This window comes from Lethenteron reissneri, chromosome 52 (genome assembly GCF_015708825.2).
Source record: "Lethenteron reissneri isolate LAM-NWPU_2019-01 chromosome 52, ASM1570882v1, whole genome shotgun sequence".
NCBI lineage: Eukaryota > Metazoa > Chordata > Hyperoartia > Petromyzontiformes > Petromyzontidae > Lethenteron > Lethenteron reissneri.
The window spans coordinates 6,018,940-6,041,550 of NC_083830.1; the positions used below are offsets into that span (position 1 = coordinate 6,018,940).

The 22,611-nt window shown below is 52.1% G+C and overlaps 1 protein-coding gene across 4 annotated transcripts in view; it reads right to left on the reverse strand.

Moving 5' to 3' along the window:
- Positions 1-386: 386 nt before the first annotated feature.
- LOC133355797 (cysteine-rich secretory protein LCCL domain-containing 1-like) overlaps positions 387-22,611 on the reverse strand; it is a 36,249-nt gene continuing 14,024 nt past the window's right edge. For 3 of the 4 annotated variants that reach the window (XM_061573166.1, XM_061573165.1, XM_061573164.1), the window contains 10 exons: positions 22,150-22,250; positions 19,491-19,694; positions 18,103-18,163; positions 17,918-17,984; positions 17,052-17,182; positions 15,945-15,988; positions 13,424-13,496; positions 11,887-11,962; positions 6,838-6,971; positions 387-5,055 (listed from right to left, as the gene is read on the reverse strand). In XM_061573166.1, coding sequence (XP_061429150.1) covers positions 5,004-5,055; positions 6,838-6,971; positions 11,887-11,962; positions 13,424-13,496; positions 15,945-15,988; positions 17,052-17,182; positions 17,918-17,984; positions 18,103-18,163; positions 19,491-19,694; positions 22,150-22,250 — 943 coding nt within the window. In that variant the 3' untranslated portion in view covers positions 387-5,003. The remainder of the gene's footprint in view (positions 5,056-6,837; positions 6,972-11,886; positions 11,963-13,423; positions 13,497-15,944; positions 15,989-17,051; positions 17,183-17,917; positions 17,985-18,102; positions 18,164-19,490; positions 19,695-22,149; positions 22,251-22,611) is intronic. The other variant, XM_061573167.1, reaches the window with a different exon arrangement.

Sequence of the window (22,611 nt, forward strand, 5' to 3'; positions counted from 1 at the left end):
CACCTCTACCCCCTCACCCATAGCCTCACCACTACCCCCCACCCATAGCCTCACCACTACCCCCTCACCCATAACCTCACCCCTATCCCCTCACCCATAGCCTCACCCTTATCCCCTCACCCATAGCCTCACCACTACCCCCTCACCCATAGCCTCACTCCTACCCCCTCACCCATAGCCTCACCCCTATCCCCTCACCCATAGCCTCACCCTTATCCCCTCACCCATAGCCTCACCACTACCCCCTCACCCATAGCCTCACCACTACCCCCTCACCCATAGCCTCACCACTACCCCCTCACCCATAGCCTCACCTCTACCCCCTCACCCATAGCCTCACCACTACCCCCTCACCCATAGCCTCACTCCTACCCCCTCACCCATAGCCTCACCTCTATCCACTTTACCCTGAGACTCACCTCAACCCCCAAATCCAGACCTTAACCCTCCCGCCCGCCCTCTGTGCCCTCGAAACCCTCACACAAGGTGCGTGTGCTGCGGTGTGAGTGCGGTGCGGTGAGTGCGGTGTCAGTGTGGTGTGAGTGTGGTGAGTGTGGTGAGTGCGGTGTGAGTGCGGTGTCAGTGCGGTGTCAGTGCGGTGAGTGTGGTGAGTGTGGTGTAAGTGTGGTGTGAGTGTGGTGCGGTGAGTGCGGTGTCAGTGTGGTGTAAGTGTGGTGAGAGTGTGGTGTGAGTGTGGTGCGGTGAGTGCGGTGTCAGTGTGATGTGAGTGTGGTGAGTGTGGTGAGTGTGGTGAGTGCGGTGTCAGTGCGGTGAGTGTGGTGAGTGTGGTGAGTGTGGTGTCAGTGTGGTGTCAGTGCGGTGAGTGTGGTGTGAGTGTGGTGAGTGTGGTGAGTGTGGTGAGTGTGGTGAGTGTGGTGAGTGTGGTGTCAATGTGGTGAGTCTAGTGTCAATGTGGTGAGTGTGGTGAGTGTGGTGAGTGTGGTGTCAATGTGGTGAGTGTGGTGAGTGCGGTGTCAATGTGGGGAGTGTGGTGTGAGTGTGGTGAGTGTGGTGAGTGTGGTGAGTGTGGTGTCAATGGTGTGAGTGTGGTGAGTGCGGTGTCAATGTGGTGAGTGTGGTGAGTGTGTTGAGTGTGGTGTCAATGTGGTGAGTGTGGTGAGTGTGGTGAGTGTGGTGTCAATGTGGTGAGTGCGGTGTCAATGTGGTGAGTGCGGTGTCAATGTGGTGAGTGTAGTGTCAATGTGGTGAGTGTGGTGAGTGTGGTGAGTGTGGTGTCAATGTGGTGAGTGTAGTGTCAATGTGGTGAGTGTGGTGAGTGTGGTGTCAATGTGGTGAGTGTGGTGTGGGAGTGTGGTGAGTGTGGTGAGTGTGGTGAGTGTGGTGTCAATGTGGTGAGTCTAGTGTCAATGTGGTGAGTGTGGTGAGTGTGGTGAGTGTGGTGTCAATGTGGTGAGTGTGGTGTGAGTGTGGTGAGTGTGGTGAGTGTGGTGAGTGCGGTGTCAATGTTGTGAGTGTGGTGTCAATGTGGTGAGTGTGGTGTGAGTGTGGTGAGTGTGGTGTCAATGTGGTGAGTGTGGTGAGTGTGGTGAGTGTGGTGTCAATGTGGTGTGAGTGTGGTGAGTGTGGTGAGTGTGGTGAGTGTGGTGTCAGTGTGGTGTGAGTGTGGTGAGTGTGGTGAGTGTGGTGTCAGTGTGGTGTGAGTGTGGTGAGTGTGGTGTGAGTGTGGTGAGTGTGGTGAGTGGTGTGAGTGTGGTGAGTGTGGTGAGTGTGGTGAGTGGTGTGAGTGTGGTGAGTGTGGTGAGTGTGGTGAGTGTGGTGTCAGTGTGGTGTCAGTGCGGTGAGTGTGGTGTGAGTGTGGTGAGTGTGGTGAGTGTGGTGAGTGTGGTGTCAATGTGGTGAGTCTAGTGTCAATGTGGTGAGTGTGGTGAGTGTGGTGAGTGTGGTGAGTGTGGTGTCAATGTGGTGAGTGTGGTGAGTGCGGTGTCAATGTGGGGAGTGTGGTGTGAGTGTAGTGAGTGTGGTGAGTGTGGTGAGTGTGGTGTCAATGGTGTGAGTGTGGTGAGTGCGGTGTCAATGTGGTGAGTGTGGTGAGTGTGTTGAGTGTGGTGTCAATGTGGTGAGTGTGGTGAGTGTGGTGTCAATGTGGTGAGTGCGGTGTCAATGTGGTGAGTGCGGTGTCATGTGGTGAGTGTAGTGTCAATGTGGTGAGTGTGGTGAGTGTGGTGAGTGTGGTGTCAATGTGGTGAGTGTGGTGAGTGTGGTGAGTGTGGTGTGAGTGTAGTGAGTGTGGTGAGTGTGGTGAGTGTGGTGTCAATGTGGTGAGTGTGGTGAGTGCGGTGTCAATGTGGGGAGTGTGGTGTGAGTGTGGTGAGTGTGGTGAGTGTGGTGAGTGTGGTGTCAATGGTGTGAGTGTGGTGAGTGCGGTGTCAATGTGGTGAGTGTGGTGAGTGTGTTGAGTGTGGTGTCAATGTGGTGAGTGTGGTGAGTGTGGTGAGTGTGGTGTCAATGTGGTGAGTGCGGTGTCAATGTGGTGAGTGCGGTGTCAATGTGGTGAGTGTAGTGTCAATGTGGTGAGTGTGGTGAGTGTGGTGAGTGTGGTGTCAATGTGGTGAGTGTAGTGTCAATGTGGTGAGTGTGGTGAGTGTGGTGTCAATGTGGTGAGTGTGGTGTGGGAGTGTGGTGAGTGTGGTGAGTGTGGTGAGTGTGGTGTCAATGTGGTGAGTCTAGTGTCAATGTGGTGAGTGTGGTGAGTGTGGTGAGTGTGGTGTCAATGTGGTGAGTGTGGTGTGAGTGTGGTGAGTGTGGTGAGTGTGGTGAGTGCGGTGTCAATGTTGTGAGTGTGGTGTCAATGTGGTGAGTGTGGTGTGAGTGTGGTGAGTGTGGTGTCAATGTGGTGAGTGTGGTGAGTGTGGTGAGTGTGGTGTCAATGTGGTGTGAGTGTGGTGAGTGTGGTGAGTGTGGTGAGTGTGGTGTCAGTGTGGTGTGAGTGTGGTGAGTGTGGTGAGTGTGGTGTCAGTGTGGTGTGAGTGTGGTGAGTGTGGTGTGAGTGTGGTGAGTGTGGTGAGTGGTGTGAGTGTGGTGAGTGTGGTGAGTGTGGTGAGTGGTGTGAGTGTGGTGAGTGTGGTGAGTGTGGTGAGTGTGGTGTCAGTGTGGTGTCAGTGCGGTGAGTGTGGTGTGAGTGTGGTGAGTGTGGTGAGTGTGGTGAGTGTGGTGTCAATGTGGTGAGTGTGGTGAGTGCGGTGTCAATGTGGGGAGTGTGGTGTGAGTGTAGTGAGTGTGGTGAGTGTGGTGAGTGTGGTGTCAATGGTGTGAGTGTGGTGAGTGCGGTGTCAATGTGGTGAGTGTGGTGAGTGTGTTGAGTGTGGTGTCAATGTGGTGAGTGTGGTGAGTGTGGTGTCAATGTGGTGAGTGCGGTGTCAATGTGGTGAGTGCGGTGTCAATGTGGTGAGTGTAGTGTCAATGTGGTGAGTGTGGTGAGTGTGGTGAGTGTGGTGTCAATGTGGTGAGTGTAGTGTCAATGTGGTGAGTGTGGTGAGTGTGGTGTCAATGTGGTGAGTGTGGTGTGGGAGTGTGGTGAGTGTGGTGAGTGTGGTGAGTGTGGTGTCAATGTGGTGAGTGTGGTGTGGGAGTGTGGTGAGTGTGGTGAGTGTGGTGAGTTTGGTGTCAATGTTGTGAGTGTGGTGTCAATGTGGTGAGTGTGGTGTGAGTGTGGTGAGTGTGGTGAGTGCGGTGTCAATGTTGTGAGTGTGGTGTCAATGTGGTGAGTGTGGTGTGAGTGTGGTGAGTGTGGTGTCAATGTGGTGAGTGTGGTGAGTGTGGTGAGTGTGGTGTCAATGTGGTGTGAGTGTGGTGAGTGTGGTGTGAGTGTGGTGAGTGTGGTGAGTGTGGTGTCAGTGTGGTGTGAGTGTGGTGAGTGTGGTGTGAGTGTGGTGAGTGTGGTGAGTGTGGTGTCAGTGTGGTGTGAGTGTGGTGAGTGTGGTGTGAGTGTGGTGAGTGGTGTGAGTGTGGTGAGTGTGGTGAGTGTGGTGAGTGTGGTGAGTGTGGTGTCAGTGTGATGTCAATGTGGTGAGTGTGGTGTCAATGTGGTGAGTGTGGCGTCAGTGTGGTGTGAGTGTGGTGTGTGTGGTGTGGGAGTGTGGTGAGTGTGGTGAGTGTGGTGAGTGTGGTGTCAATGTGGTGAGTGTGGTGAGTGTGGTGAGTGTGGTGTCAGTGTGGTGAGTGCGGTGTCAATGTGGTGAGTGTGGTGAGTGTGGTGAGTGTGGTGAGTGTGGTGTCAATGTGGTGAGTGTGGTGAGTGTGGTGAGTGTGGTGAGTGTGGTGTCAATGTGGTGAGTGTGGTGAGTGCGGTGAGTGTGGTGTCAATGTGGTGAGTGTGGTGAGTGTGGTGAGTGTGGTGTCAATGTGGTGAGTGTGGTGAGTGTGGTGTCAATGTGGTGAGTGTGGTGAGTGCGGTGAGTGTGGTGTCAATGTGGTGAGTGTGGTGAGTGTGGTGAGTGCGGTGTCAATGTGGTGAGTGTGGTGAGTGCGGTGAGTGTGGTGTCAATGTGGTGAGTGTGGTGTCAGTGTGGTGAGTGCGGTGTCAATGTGGTGAGTGTGGTGAGTGTGGTGAGTGTGGTGTCAATGTGGTGAGTGTGGTGTGGGAGTGTGGTGAGTGTGGTGAGTGTGGTGAGTTTGGTGTCAATGTTGTGAGTGTGGTGTAAATGTGGTGAGTGTGGTGTGAGTGTGGTGAGTGTGGTGAGTGTGGTGAGTGCGGTGTCAATGTTGTGAGTGTGGTGTCAATGTGGTGAGTGTGGTGTGAGTGTGGTGAGTGTGGTGTCAATGTGGTGAGTGTGGTGAGTGTGGTGAGTGTGGTGTCAATGTGGTGTGAGTGTGGTGAGTGTGGTGAGTGTGGTGAGTGTGGTGTCAGTGTGGTGTGAGTGTGGTGAGTGTGGTGAGTGTGGTGTCAATGTGGTGTCGTGGCCGCGTAATCCCCACGAGGCCGATCGCTGCTCGTTGCATTTCATCGTTGTACGTAGAGAGTCACAGGTCACGGGGTCACGGGGTCAGATGACGGCAAACACTCGGAACGCCTTCCCTCCCGGGGGGTTCTGCAAACTGTGGAGAGAACGAACGGGTCAACCACAGTCAACCACACTCAACCACACTCAACCACGGTCAACCACGGTCAACTACAGTCAACCACAGTCAACCACACTCAACCACGGTCAACCACACTCAACCACAGTCAACCACACTCAACCACAGTCAACCACACACTCAACCAAACTCAACGACATCATCACAATCACGTAACATGGCCTAGCGGTAGTGCGTCGCCGCTTGTTGTTACACTCACACCGCAAAGACCCCCCCCCCCCCGCATCGCCATAAACGTTGGGGTGAGCGCTGTTAGCGAGCACCTATTAAGGCCGGCACGGCACACGAGGGGGCAGGTTGCCAGCACAACGCCCGGCCGCCTTTGTCTTCCCGCTTGCGATGTTTTACACACCGCACCAGGTAACTCATTTGAGGCCGAGTCGACCTCGGGGAGGCCCAGGACCGGTTCGGATAATCGTCGCCAGTGTTGGTGGCCGTGAGCGGGGAATCGAACTCGGGGCGCCGGGTTCGTGGCGCAGCGCTAACCGTGAAGCCACCGCTCCCCTCGCATCAACGACAACAACTAAGTGGCGCTGACGTCACCACGGCGCTTGTGCCAGGCTACGTGCACGTTAAGGCCACGTGAGGTGTCGAACGCCCGCTGGCAGGAGGCCACGAGACAGACCCAGCAGGTGCCATGGTTCGACTGACGGAGATGCACCACACGCACGCACAGACACACGCACGCACAGACACACGCATGCACACACGCAGAGACACACGCACATACACACACGCATGCAGAGACACGCACATACACTCACACACGCACAGACACGCACGCACAGACACACACACGCACAGACAGACACACATTCACAGACACACACAGACACAGACACACACACACACAGACACAGACACACACACACGCACAGACACACACGCACAGACACACACGCACAGACACACACACACGCACAGACACACACGCACAGACACATACACGCACACACACACACGCACAGACACACGCACGCACAGACACACGCACGTACAGACACACACGCACTGCACCACACACGCACAGACACACACACAGACAGACACACGCACAGACACACGCACGCACAGACACGCACACGCGCACACACGCACAGACACACACACACGCACAGACACACATACACGCACAGACACACACACGCACAGACACACACACAGACAGACACACGCACAGACACACGCACGCACAGACACGCACGCACAGACACACACGCACACGCGCACACACGCACAGACACACACACGCACAGACACACGCACGTACAGACACACACGCACTGCACCACACACGCACAGACACACGCACAGACCACACGCACAGACACACACACACGCACAGACACACACGCACAGACACATACACGCACACACACCACACGCACAGACACACGCACGCACAGACACACGCACGTACAGACACACACGCACTGCACCACACACGCACAGACACACACACAGACAGACACACGCACAGACACACGCACGCACAGACACGCACACGCGCACACACGCACAGACACACACACACGCACAGACACACATACACGCACAGACACACACACGCACAGACACACACACAGACAGACACACGCACAGACACACGCACGCACAGACACGCACGCACAGACACACACGCACACACACGCACAGACACACACACACGCACAGACACACATACACGCACAGACACACACACGCACAGACACACGCACAGACGCACGCAGGTGGCCGCACCTCTCGGAGAAGATGCCGTTCTGGAAGGAGGCGAGATACTCAGACTTCTTGTCGACGGGCATCAGGTCCACGTAGCCGCCGCGCGCGTTCTGCACCACGCCGGCATGCACCGCCACGCGGCACGCGCTCGACAGCTGACCGGGGGGATGCACGCCGACAGAAATCGCCGGCTCACTCGCTTCAACATCGATGACGACGACGGCAGTCGCCCGTTCGCCACCAAAGCGGCAGCGGCGCCGTCACGAGGGCGCTTGTGACGCAGGTCACGAGCACTTTTGGAGGCCACGCGGAGCGTCGAAGGCTCCCAGGTAGGTCGCTCACTCCGCTGACTGCCGCCTCGCTCACGGACTCACTACCATACTCATCAACACGCTCACTAGCATACTCATCATCACACTCACTACCATACTCACCAGCACACTCACTACCATACTCATCATCACACTCACTACCATACTCACCATCACGCTCACTACCATACTCACCAACACACTCACTACCATACTCATCAACACACTCACTACCATACTCACCATCACACTCACTACCATACTCATCATCACACTCACTACCATACTCATCAACACACTCACTACCATACTCATCATCACACTCACTACCATACTCATCATCACGCTCACTACCATACTCATCAACACACTCACTACCATACTCACCATCACGCTCACTACCATACTCACCAACACACTCACTACCATACTCATCAACACACTCACTACCATACTCATCATCACACTCACTACCATACTCATCATCACACTCACTACCATACTCATCATCACACTCACTACCATACTCATCAACACACTCACTACCATACTCATCATCACACTCACTACCATACTCACCATCACACTCACTACCATACTCACCAACACACTCACTACCATACTCATCAACACACTCACTACCATACTCATCATCACACTCACTACCATACTCACCATCACACTCACTACCATACTCACCAACACACTCACTACCATACTCACCAACACACTCACTACCATACTCATCATCACACTCACTACCATACTCATCATCACACTCACTACCATACTCACCATCACACTCACTACCATACTCATCATCACACTCACTACCATACTAACCAGCACGCTCAACACCATACTCATCAACACACTCACTACCATACTCACCAGCACACTCACTACCATACTCACCATCACACTCACTACCGTACTCACCAACACACTCACTACCATACTCATCAACACACTCACTACCATACTCATCATCACACTCACTACCATACTCATCAACACGCTCACTACCATACTCATCATCACACTCACTACCATACTCACCATCACACTCACTAGCATACTCATCATCACACTCACTACCATACTCACCATCACACTCACTACCATACTCATCATCACACTCACTACCATACTCATCATCACACTCACTACCATACTCATCAACACGCTCACTAGCATACTCATCATCACACTCACTACCATACTCATCATCACACTCACTACCATACTCATCATCACACTCACTACCATACTCATCATCACACTAACTACCATACTCATCATCACACTCACTACCATACTCATCATCACACTCACTACCATACTCATCAACACACTCACTAGCATACTCATCATCACACTCACTACCATACTCATCATCACACTCACTACCATACTCACCATCACACTCACTACCATACTCATCATCACACTCACTACCATACTCATCATCACACTCACTACCATACTCACCATCACACTCACTACCATACTCATCATCACACTCACTACCATACTCATCAACACGCTCACTACCATACTCACCATCACACTCACTACCATACTCATCATCACACTCACTACCATACTCATCAACACACTCACTAGCATACTCATCATCACACTCACTACCATACTCATCATCACACTCACTACCATACTCATCAACACGCTCACTAGCATACTCATCATCACACTCACTACCATACTCATCATCACACTCACTACCATACTCATCATCACACTCACTACCATACTCATCATCACACTAACTACCATATTAACCAGCACGCTCACTACCATACTCATCAACACACTCACTACCATACTCACCATCACACTCACTACCATACTCACCATCACACTCACTACCATACTCATCATCACACTCACTACCATACTCATCAACACGCTCACTAGCATACTCATCATCACACTCACTACCATACTCATCATCACACTCACTACCATACTCATCAACACACTCACTAGCATACTCATCATCACACTCACTACCATACTCACCATCACACTCACTACCATACTCATCATCACACTCACTACCATACTCATCAACACGCTCACTACCATACTCACCATCACACTCACTACCATACTCATCATCACACTCACTACCATACTCATCAACACACTCACTAGCATACTCATCATCACACTCACTACCATACTCACCATCACACTCACTACCATACTCATCATCACACTCACTACCATACTCATCAACACGCTCACTAGCATACTCATCATCACACTCACTACCATACTCATCATCACACTCACTACCATACTCATCATCACACTCACTACCATACTCATCATCACACTAACTACCATACTAACCAGCACGCTCACTACCATACTCATCAACACACTCACTACCATACTCACCATCACACTCACTACCATACTCACCATCACACTCACTACCATACTCACCAACACACTCACTACCATACTCATCAACACACTCACTACCATACTCACCAGCACACTCACTACCATACTCATCATCACACTCACTACCATACTCATCATCACACTCACTACCATACTCACCAACACGCTGACTACCATACTCATCAACACACTCACTACCATACTCACCATCACACTCACTACCATACTCATCATCACACTCACTACCATACTCATCAACACACTCACTAGCATACTCATCATCACACTCACTACCATACTCACCATCACACTCACTACCATATTCATCATCACACTCACTACCATACTCATCAACACGCTCACTAGCATACTCATCATCACACTCACTACCATACTCATCATCACACTCACTACCATACTCATCATCACCTCACTACCACTACTCACAGCACACTACTACCATACTAACCAGCACGCTCACTAACATACTCATCAACACACATCACTACCATACTCCCCATCACACTCACTACCATACTCACCATCACCTCACTACCATACTCACCACAACACTCACACCATACTCATCAACACACTCACTACCTACTCATCATCACACTCACTACCATACTCACCAACACGCTGACTACCATACTCATCATCACACTCACTACCATACTCACCCAACACGCTGACTACCATACTCATCATCACACTCACTACCATATTCATCATCACACCACTACCATACTCATCATCACCCTCACTACCATACTCACCAGCACACTCACTACCATACTCATCACACTCACTACCATACTCATCATCACACTCACTACCATACTCACCAACACGCTGACTACCATACTCATCATCACACTCACTACCATACTCACCAACACGCTGACTACCATACTCACCATCACATTCACTACCATACTCATCATCACACTCATACCATACTCATCAACACACTCACTACCATACTCACCAACACACTCACTACCATACTCATCATCACACTCACTACCATACTCACCAACACGCTGACTACCATACTCATCATCACACTCACTACCATACTCACCAACACGCTGACTACCATACTCACCATCACATTCACTACCATACTCATCATCACATTCACTACCATACTCATCATCACACTCACTACCATACTCACCATCACACTCACTACCATACTCACCAACACACTCACTACCATACTCACCAACACACTCACTACCATACTCACCAACACGCTGACTACCATACTCACCATCACACTCACTACCATACTCACCATCACACTCACTACCATACTCACCATCACACTCACTACCATACTCACCAACACACTCACTACCATACTCATCATCACACTCACTACCATACTCACCAACACGCTGACTACCATACTCACCAACACACTCACTACCATACTCACCAACACACTCACTACCATACTCACCAACACACTCACTACCATACTCACCAACACACTCACTACCATATGTGTAGTGTAGTAGAACGACACTACTGTATTGGCCCGATTGGGGGGCTATAGGTAGGTGTCACGGGGGTCGTGTCGGGCCGTGACACTCTGCGTGAACCAACAGGACACGTGACCGGATAAAGGGGGGGCCAGGGGTCCCAGGGGGGTCACGTGGTTGGGGGTTCGGGCCTTCCGGAAGGATCGGGAAGGGGGACGTGGCCACGCCGGAGTGGTTATCAGCGGTGTGTGGACGGAGAGCGGGGCCTGTTCTGGGCTGTTCTTCTGGGTCAACTCTGGGATGAAGCTCTCCGCTCTCCGCTAGTGGACCAGGCAGCGTGTTGGGCTGTCCTGGCCCAGTGAAGTAGTATCCTCGCGTGTGAGCTAAGTTAGTGAAGGTGGCTATCACCTTAAGTCGTTGTGTTAAGCGTTCATTGTTATGTTATCTAATAAATAGTGTTGCCTCCCAAGTTCCAGTGTGCGCTTGAATTTAACCCACTACAATACCAACACACTCACTATCGTACTCGCCAACACGCTCGCTACGACACTCACCGATTCAAATAACCGTCATTGGTGTTAGCAATCGAACTCGGGTTGCTGGGTTCTTAGCGCAGCACGCTAACCCCTAGGTCGACTCAGCCTAAAATGAGTACCTGGTGCGGTGTGTAGTAAATTAGGCCACTGGGGAGACAAAAGCGGCCGGGCGTGGTGCTGGCGACCCATCCCCCCGTGTGGAGTGCCGGCCTTCATAGGTGCTACTCACTAACAGCACTTGCCCCAACAGCCTGGCGAGGCTACACGGGGGATCTTTGTCTTTGCGTCACTCACGTCAGAGTAGATCGTTGAGCCAATGACGCGCGCTTGATGAGGGTTGTGCTGCATGCAGTGAGCGGGGCAGTGAACCCTGGGGGGCGGGGGGGGGTATGGGGGGGGGGGACAGACACAGGGGTGAGGTGGAGTGAGGTGGGGTGGGGTGAGGTGTGGTGAGGTGGGGTGAGGTGGGGTGAGGTGGGGTGAGGTGGGGTGAGGGAGCCAGGACTCCTCACCATGCTCACTCCAAACCTCGCTACTCATCCCAAAACCCCGACGACTCCCAAATCCGCACCTGAACAACAATCACCTAAACCAAACTTACCTGGTGGACTCACACTCACCCAGACCCAGTACTCACTCACCTGGACTCACGCTCACCTCACACTCACCTCACACTCACCTCACACTCACCTGGACTCACACTCACCTGGACTCACACTCACCTCATGCTCACCTGGACTCACACTCACCTCACACTCACCTGGACTCACACTCACCTGGACTCACTCACCTCACACTCACCTGGACTCACACTCACCTGGACTCACCTCACACTCACCTCACACTGACCTCACACTCACACTCACCTGGACTCACACCCACCTCACACCCACCTCACACTCACCTGGACTCACACTCACCTCACACTCACGCTCACCTGGACTCACACTCACCTGGACTCACACTCACCTCACGCTCACCTGGACTCACACTCACCTCATGCTCACCTGGACTCACACTACCTGGACTCACCTCACACTCACCTCACACCTCACGTTCACCTGGACTCACACTCACCTCACGCTCACCTGGACTCACACTCACCTCACACTCACCTGGACTCACACTCACCTCACACTCACCTGGACTCACACTCACCTCACGCTCACCTGGACTCACACTCACCTCACGCTCACCTGGACTCACACTCACCTCACACTCACCTGGACTCACACTCACCTCACACTCACCTGGACTCACACTCACCTCACGCTCACCTGGACTCACACTCACCTCACGCTCACCTGGACTCACACTCACCTCACACTCACCTGGACTCACACTCACCTGGACTCACCTCACACTCACCTCACACCTCACGTTCACCTGGACTCACACTCACCTGGACTCACACTCACCTGGACTCACACTCACCTCACACTCACCTGGACTCACACTCACCTGGACTCACCTCACACTCACCTCACACCTCACGTTCACCTGGACTCACACTCACCTGGGCTCACACTCACCTGGACTCACCTCACACTCACCTCACACCTCACGCTCACCTGGACTCACACTCACCTCACACTCACCTGGACTCACACTCACCTCACACTCACCTGGACTCACACTCACCTCACACTCACCTGGACTCACACTCACCTCACACTCACCTGGACTCACCTCACACTCACCTCACACCTCACGCTCACCGGGACTCACACTCACCTCACACTCACCTGGACTCACACTCACCTCACACTCACCTGGACTCACACTCACCTCACACTCACCTGGACTCACACTCACCTGGACTCACACTCACCTGGGGCAATGCGTCGCTGGTTTCCTGTACGGACACAGTTGGCCCACGGTGGTGACACAGTCCAGGGCCTTCACTGTGGGGGGGGGGGGCAGCGGGGGGGGGCAGCGGGGGGGGGGCACTCGTCTCCATTAGGGGATGGGGGGGGGAGGGCGGGAGAGAGCGGCGGGCCCCCCGTTCTTGAGCGGTGAGGGTGAGCGGTGAGCGGTGAGGGTGAGCGGTGAGGGTGAGCGGTGAGAGTCGAGCGGTGAGGGTGAGCGGTGAGGGTGAGCGGTGAGGGTGAGCGGTGAGGGTGAGCGGTGAGGGTGAGTGGTGAGGGTGAGCGGAGCGAGATTAGCGCGGGTGCTTTTGAGGGCGGTCGCCCGGATTTCCAGGAGGCTCATCAGTGGAAGAGCAAGCGGCTTGCCAAGCATCATCATCATCTTCTTCATCATCCCTCCCTCCCTCCCTCCGGGGTAGCATCATCATCATCAGGCACGGGTGGTGGTGGTGGAGCAGTCGAAACTAAGCTGTTAAACTATTCATTTACTACATTTAGATTTAAAGCTTTCGTGACTGCAGGGATTCATATTCTTGGTTCTTTCGGTAAAGTCACGAGAAAATGTTCTTGCTGTGGATTTCACACCTGATGACGATTGCTTGTGTTGCAGTGGAAACGTCGTGAGAATTGTATTGTTTAATATTTTTATTATTTTATTATTTCCCTTCTACGTGACTTTACCGAAAGAACCAAGAATATTTATTTACTAGTTTAATTGCAAGTCACGTGACGGGCTCATAAATATTAAGTTGAATGAAAAAGACCGAAAAATGTAAAGATTGTATCGAATTTATTCCATCGAACATATCTCCATATATATATAAAATTTGGTGTAAATTGATGATCATCTCCCAAAAGTTTTCCTTGACATGAATTTTGTTCTTATTGGATTCTGCATTAATGTGATTTATTTACTATTTATAAACCGGAAGGACAGGTCGTTGTTCACTAATTTTCGCCAAAAATGTTTTATCGCTTTTGCCGAAATGAATTGCACTCGGTTACAATAACTTACTGGATTCTGAATTTACGTGAACTTGAGAAAAGTTACTTTTTGTTATTGATCGGAAGGAATTTTCACTCCAAGTGCGAGAAAAAGTCATGAAAGTGAAACTGAACATAGCTCAAATTAAAAGCGGATTCCGCTTTTTCATTTCAATTTCTATTCGACGTCCAAAAAAAATTGCTACAAATATTGCCACGCACAAATTAACCGAATAGATTATATACTATCATTATTTTGTAAGGCCGCGCAAAACGAAAAGATAAAATAATAAAACGGGGGCGCACCTATCAAAAGCGGCGGTGTACATTTTTGAGGAATAAATGTATTATTTTTGTAATAACTAATAATTAATTAGTTAAAATTATCATATGATAAACATTTCATGAAAAACTTTACATATTTTTTCATGACAATCCACGTGGCCAGCCAGCGGCGTTACACAGAGCATGCCGAGTGTCAGGCGTGACGCACCGATCACCAAATCTACGTGTAACACATTGTCCTGCGGAGGGAGCTGGTAAGAACGTTGGGTTGCTCGGTCAATGGCCAGGGTCAACGGCGGCGTGGTGTATTCCGCAAATATGCCCGACTGTGAGGGCGGGCACAAGCCGGCGTGAGTAGGTTAAATGTTGAGTTATTTAAGGGCACCACGGGGTGACCAGCCCCTCCCCACCCAGCCCCACCCCTCCCACCCCTCACCCAGCCCATCCCTCCCCACCCAGCCCCTCCCCACCCTCCCCTCCCCACCCTCCCCTCCCCACCCAGCCCCTCCCCACCCTCCCCTCTCCACCCAGCCCCACCCCTCCCATTTTTGGATGCACGACAGACGGACAGACTAATCCCCTGTGGGCTGGTGTAACCAGGAGGTTCCTACCAGTATTATTTTACCAAGTAAGGCCCACTGAGCTATATTGCCATTTTTCAGAAGCGACCTGGCCACAGATGATAAGAGCCCAGTGAAGCGGCTCATCATCATCACGTGGACATGTACAGCAGCAGCCAAACACTCGAAACGCGTCACGTCGATTGTAAATGTGGAGGCAAAAAATAAACGAAGGACCCGGAGACAAATCCGCGCGACCACGGGGAGAGAGAGAGACACGCAAACTCCAAATATACAGCAGCAGGGGTCGGGATCGAACCCACGACCTCCTGTATACCAGGCGAGGTAGTTAACATCTCCTAGCTACCGTGATTATGATGAGAGAGAGAGAGACACGCAAACTCCAAATATACAGCAGCAGGCATCAGGGTCGGGATCGCACCCACGACCTCCTGTACACCAGGCGAGGTAGTTAACATCTCCTAGCCAACATGGTGCTCTGTCAGGAGTGGTCAGAGATGGTGAAGGTGGAGAGGCATGCTGAGGGTCAAGGGGTGGTGATGGGTGAGGGATGAGGGGTGGTGAACGTCTGAGGGGTGAGGGACAGCGGGTGGTGAGCGGTAGTGAGTGGTGGTGAGGAGCTGCGCTCACTCACCCGTCACGCGGAACACAGTGAAGGAGTTGGCGGGGCGGTACTTGCTGTGGGACAAACAGAGGCGCAAGTCACCCTCAACCCCTGAGACTCACTCCTGAGCCTCACTCCTGTAGCTCACGCCTGAGACTCACCCCTGAGACTCACCCCTGAGACTCACCCCTGCCACTCACTCCTGCCACTCACTAATGCCATTCACTCCTGCTACTCACTCCTGCCACTCACTAATGCCACTCACTCCTGCCACTCACTCATGCCACTCACCCCTGCCACTCACTCATACCACTAACTCATACCACTCACTCATACCACTCACTCATACCACTCACTCATACCACTCACTCCTGCCACTCACTCCTGCCACTCACTAATGCCACTCACTCCTGCCACTCACTCATGCCACTCACCCCTGCCACTCACTCATACCACTCACTCATACCACTCACTCCTGCCACTCACTCATACTACTCACTCACACCACTCACTCATGCCACTCACGAATGCCACTCACACCTGAGCCTCCGGCCACTCACTCCTGCTACTCACTCCTGCCACTCACTCCTGCCACTCACCCCTGCCACTCACTCCTGCCACTCACTCATGCCACTCACTCATGCCACTCACGAATGCCACTCACACCTGAGCCTCCTGCCTCTCACTCCTGCCACTCACTAATGCCACTTACTAATGCCACTCACTCATACCACTTACTAATACCACTCACTCCTGCCACTCACTCCTGCCACTCACTCCTGTCACTCACTCATGCCACTCGTTCCTGCCACTCACTCATACCACTCACTCATGCCACTCACTCATGCCACTCACGAATGCCGCTCACTCATACCACTCACTCATGCCACTCACTCCTGAGCCTCACTCCTGCCACTCACGAATGCCACTCACGAATACCACTTACTCATACTACTCACTCATGCCACTCACTAATGCCACTCACGAATACCACTCACTCATGCCACTCACGAATGCCACTCACACCTGAGCCTCCTGCCACTCACGCCTGCGACGCACACCTAATACTCAACCCCGTGACTCACACCTGAGCCTCACTCTCGCCACTCATTCCCGCAACCCAGTCGTGTGAGTCACCTGATGGAGGTGATGCCCTCGCGGGTCGACTTCACAAAGAACGGGATGCGTCCGTTGCGCGTCACGTCCACCCAGCCGCCCTCGTTGTCCACAATCCCATAATGCATTGCGGCGCGGCATACGCTCGATTGCTGCGGGACCACGTGACCCAACACGCGGCCGTCACGTCAGTCACGTCATCAGCATGCCACTGGTCACGAAAGTCATACGACCGCTACGCAGCATGCCGTGTTGTAGTGCACTGTACCACGTCATTGTACAATACATTGTATGATGTCGTTCTACCACATTGTAATGCACTGTACCATTTCGTTTTAAGGAGTGTGCATCGCAAGGGATGGCATCTCGAGGAGCATCGGTCCACCGATAATATAATAACGTCATGGGACCTCCCTTGCCAGTATCAAAATATGAGAATATGTTTCACCCTTTCTGGCAATAAAACAGTTGTGTTAAGATGTTAAAACAACAAACTGAAACCTTTTGCAAGAAATCATGTCTGCATTAACCACATGTACCTGTGGTGAACATACAAAAAAGACATGCTCTGGTAGTATGTGATGCATTGTCTTTGAAACTGATTGGTCCACACCAGAGACAGCTTTCTTTAGAGCCTAGTCTCAAACAGTGTTAGACCAGAGGACGCCAAAAGGCGACCAGCACAAAGACAATGCCACTATCTTATGGCGGCTCGTTCGAAAGTACGGATGTTCATAAGTCGGACGTTCGTATCTCAGGGACCGCCTGGACATTGTACCACGTCCATCATACCACATTGTAACATATTGTACCACGTCATTGTACCGCGTTGTATAATGCATTGTAACGTGTGACACGTGACTAGCACGTGCCATTATGCCTCGTACCATGTCATAGTAAAGGGTGCCGATCACCTTGCCACTGCTGTAGAAACAGCCCGCAGGGCACTCGTACCTGCACACAGGTGAGGGGGGGGGTCACGTGACGCAGATGTAGGGGGGGGGGGTGACGTAACAAATGTGTGTGGGGTCACGTGACGCAGGCGAGTGGGGTGATGTGACAATGCGCTCACCTGTTGCACGGCGTGCCCTTACAGCGATCGCGCAGCTTGGTGTCGCACGTGACCTTCTGAGCTGCACGGCAAGAGGGCGACACAGGGTGATGGACATCAACATCACCACATCATCGCCACGCCATCAATACGTCCGCACCACCACCGTTCCGGCGACATCATCACCGCTACCGTTCTGTCATCGTCACCACAACACCACCATGCCATCACCACCACCTTGGTATCATCGCCACAACATTACCACCACGATGCTATCATCAGCACCACCATCCCACCACGACCAACACATGGTCATGACTGCAGTTGCCCCACGGTTGTATGGATGGTACGATGTGCGTGCGTTTGTGTGTGGGCAGTGGTCGTGTAGTGGTTAGCGCGCTGTGCTCGAACCCGGTGACCCGAGTTCGATTCGCGCTCACGGCCAACACCAGTGACGAATGTCTGAAATGGTCACGAGCCTCCCTTACATCAACTCAGCCTCAAATGAGTATATGAACCTTATGGCGGGACCCTCGGGGTCCCGAATAAATGGAAGTCAATATCGTAATTAATTTATTTCTTTTTGGCGACTGCGCACATAAACGCCAAGACACACCTGGCGCGGATCATTCTGTTGTCGTGTCGTCCAGCGAGCTCGAATGCGCAGAAGAAACAAAACTTTTAAACTTTTGATTAGCGCATCGTGTAGAGCTCATCGAGAGGAATTCGCCTTCAACAGACATAAAATGACGTCGCAACGCAGTTTATGCGAGAGCCGGGGGCTTATGGGACCCCAGGGTTCGGCCATAATGTTCATTATGGTGTGGTGTGTAAACATCACCACTAGGGAGACAAAGGCAGTTGGGCGTGGTGCTGGCCACCAACCCCGTCGTGCGCAGTGCCCGACCTTCACAGGTACTCGCTAACAGCACTTGCCCCAACAGTCCGTTGAGGCTACACGGGTATGGTGGGGGGGGGAGACATTTGTCTTTGTGTTCGGAAACGTCTGACCTGCCCCTATTGGAGACATCTCATATCTGCATTTCCCATAAATATGCTAAATTCCTCTTGATATGCAAATTATTTTGTCAAGGAGCTCTTCCCCCCTCCATCCCTGCTTAAATAGTCGCTCCAAGCCTGGGGTGTGTCATTCAGACTCTGTCTTCTCGACAGACCTGTTCTCCACCTGAGGACGGCTGCTTGCGTTGTGGCCGAAACGTCGTGAGAATTATTTTATTATGTTTGATTTTTATCATTTTATTATTTCCATTCTACGTGACTTTACCGAAAGAACCAAGAAGAAGCTTCACAGCTCTTCGGATTCCTCCAGCGTCAAATAAATATTCTGACGATGTGGGTGCGTGCGTGTGCGCGCGTGCCGCGGAGAGGCGAGGGAAGAGGGCGCCTACTCATTTCCTCTACGCTTATTACTTCGCGAATGTCAAATTCTCTCGCGTCCGGTGGGGCCACGGGGGGTGACGTGGTGGTCGTGGTGCGAGCGGGCCGGGTCGGCTCCACCTCGTTCGGGCCCTCCTCTTCCTCGGTCTCCTCGTCCGCCTCCTCCACCTTGGTGCCCGTGTCGGGCCCGGGCAGAGGCCGCTCGCCGCTCCCTCCTGCAGAGAGAGAGGGGGGGGGGACACTGGAGGACGACACTGGGGGCAGTCTCAGGGGCTATGGAAAGTGTCGGGCCTAGTGTTAGTGTGAGGCTTAGTGTTAGTGTGAGGCCTAGTGTTAGTGTGAGGCCTAGTGTTAGTGTGAGGCCTAGTGTTAGTGTGAGGCCTAGTGTTAGTGTGAGGCCTAGTGTTAGTGTGAGGCCTAGTGTTGGTGTGAGGCCTAGTGTTAGTGTGAGGCCTAGTGTTGGTGTGAGGCCTAGTGTTAGTGTGAGGCCTAGTGTTAGTGTCAAGGCAAGTGTTAGTGTGAGGCCTATGGTTAGTGTGAGGCCTAGTGTTAGTGTGAGGCCTAGTGTTAGTGTGAGGCCTAGTGTTAGTGTGAGGGCTAGTGTTAGTGTGAGGCCTAGTGTTATTGTCAGGCCTAGTGTTAGTGTCAGCGCTAGTGTTAGTGTGAGGCCTATCGTTAGTGTCAGGGCTAGTGTTAGTGTGAGGCCTAGTGTTAGTGTGAGGCCTAGTGTTAGTGTGAGGCCTAGTGTTAGTGTGAGGCCTAGTGTTAGTGTGAGGCCTAGTGTTGGTGTGAGGCCTAGTGTTAGTGTGAGGCCTAGTGTTAGTGTGAGGCCTAGTGTTAGTGTGAGGGCTAGTGTTAGTGTGAGGCCTAGTGTTATTGTCAGGCCTAGTGTTAGTGTCAGCGCTAGTGTTAGTGTGAGGCCTATCGTTAGTGTGAGGCCTAGTGTTAGTGTCAGGGCTAGTGTTAGTGTGAGGCCTAGTGTTAGTGTCAGGGCTAGTGTTAGTGTGAGGCCTTGTGTTAGTGTGAGGCCTTGTGTTAGTGTGAGGCCTAGTGTTAGTGTCAGAGCTAGTGTTAGTGTGAGGCCTAGTGTTAGTGTGAGGCCTAGTGTTAGTGTGAGGCCTAGTGTTAGTGTGAGGCCTAGTGCTAGTGTCAGGCCTAGTGTTAGTGTCAGGGCTAGTGTTAGTGTGAGGCCTAGTGTTAGTGTGAGGCCTAGTGTTAGTGTCAGGCCTAGTGTTAGTGTAAGGCCTAGTGTTAGTGTGAGGTCTAGTGTTAGTGTGAGGCCTAGTGTTAGTGTGAGGCCTAGTGTTAGTGTGAGGCCTAGTGTTAGTGTGAGGCCTAGTGTTAGTGTGAGATCTAGTGTTAGTGTGAGGCCTAGTGTTAGTGTCAGGCCTAGTGTTAGTGTCAGGGCTAGTGTTAGTGTGAGGCCTAGTGTTAGTGTGAGGCCTAGTGTTAGTGTCAGGGCTAGTGTTAGTGTGAGGGCTAGTGTTAGTGTGAGGCCTAGTGTTAGTGTCAGGCCTAGTGTTAGTGTCAGGGCTAGTGTTAGTGTGAGGCCTAGTGTTAGTGTCAGGCCTAGTGTTAGTGTCAGGGCTAGTGTTAGTGTGAGGGCTAGTGTTAGTGTGAGGCCTAGTGTTAGTGTCAGGCCTAGTGTTAGTGTCAGGGCTAGTGTTAGTGTGAGGCCTTGTGTTAGTGTGAGGCCTAGTGTTAGTGTGAGGCCTAGTGCTAGTGTCAGACCTAGTGTTAGTGTGAGGCCTAGTGTTAGTGTGAGGCCTAGTGTTAGTGTCAAGCCTAGTGTTAGTGTCAGGCCTAGTGTTAGTGTCAGACCTAGTGTTAGTGTCAGACCTAGTGTTAGTGTGAGGCCTAGTGTTAGTGTCAGGCCTAGTGTTAGTGTCAGGCCTAGTGTTAGTAGGAGGCCTAGTGTTAGTGTCAGGGCTAGTGTTAGTGTCAGGGCTAGTGTTAGTGTGAGACCTAGTGTTAGTGTCAGGCCTAGTGTTAGTGTCAGGCCTAGTGTTAGTGTCAGGCCTAGTGTTAGTGTCAGGCCTAGTGTTAGTAGGAGGCCTAGTGTTAGTGTCAGGGCTAGTGTTAGTGTCAGGGCTAGTGTTAGTGTCAGACCTAGTGTTAGTGTGAGGCCTAGTGTTAGTGTGAGGCCTTGTGTTAGTGTGAGGCCTAGTGTTAGTGTCAGAGCTAGTGTTAGTGTGAGGCCTAGTGTTAGTGTCAGAGCTAGTGTTAGTGTGAGGCCTAGTGTTAGTGTAAGGGCTAGTGTTAGTGTCAGGCCCAGTATTAGTGTGAAGCCTAGTGTTAGTGTCAGGGCTAGTGTTAGTGTGAGGCCTAGTGTTAGTGTGAGGCCTAGTGTTAGTGTGAGGCCTAGTGTTAGTGTCAGAGCTAGTGTTAGTGTCAGACCCAGTGTTAGTGACAGGCCTAGTGTTAGTGTGAGGCCTATTGTTAGTGTCAGACCTAGTGTTAGTGTGAGGCCTAGTGTTAGTGTGAGGCCTAGTGTTAATTTGAGGGCTAGTGTTAGTGTGAGGTCTAGTGTTAGTGTCAGGGCCAGTGTTAGTGTGAGTCCTAGTGTTAGTGTCAGGCCTAGTGTTAGTGTCAGGGATAATGTTAGTATCAGGGATAGTGCTAGTGTGAGGCCTAGTGGTAGTGTCAGGGTTGGTGCTGCTGCTGCCGCACCCCAGAAGCACATGTTGTCCCGGCAGCCCCCTCCGTAGCTGGGGGGGCACTCCGAGCACGGCCGCCCCACCTTGTAGGGGGCCGACCCCCACCAGTTGCCCCTGGAACACACAATGAGTGGGGGTTGGAGGCGCCACAGTGGAGAGATGTTAACTACCTTGCCTGGTATACAGGAGGTCGTGGGTTCGATCCCGACCCTGACGCCTGCTGTCTACTTGGAGTTTGTATGTCTCTCTCTCTCCCCGTGGACGCGTGGATTTTTTTTACGGGTATTCCAGTTATTCCTTCCACGTTAAGAAACATTCATTTACAGTATTTGGCTGCTACGCATTTCCACGCGATAAGCCAATAAATTGGGCTATCATTTGTGGCCAATTCGCTTCTGAAAAAGAGCAATATAACTCAGTGAACCTTACTTGGTAAATAAGTAAAATAAGTTGTAAATAAGTAAAATAAGTTATT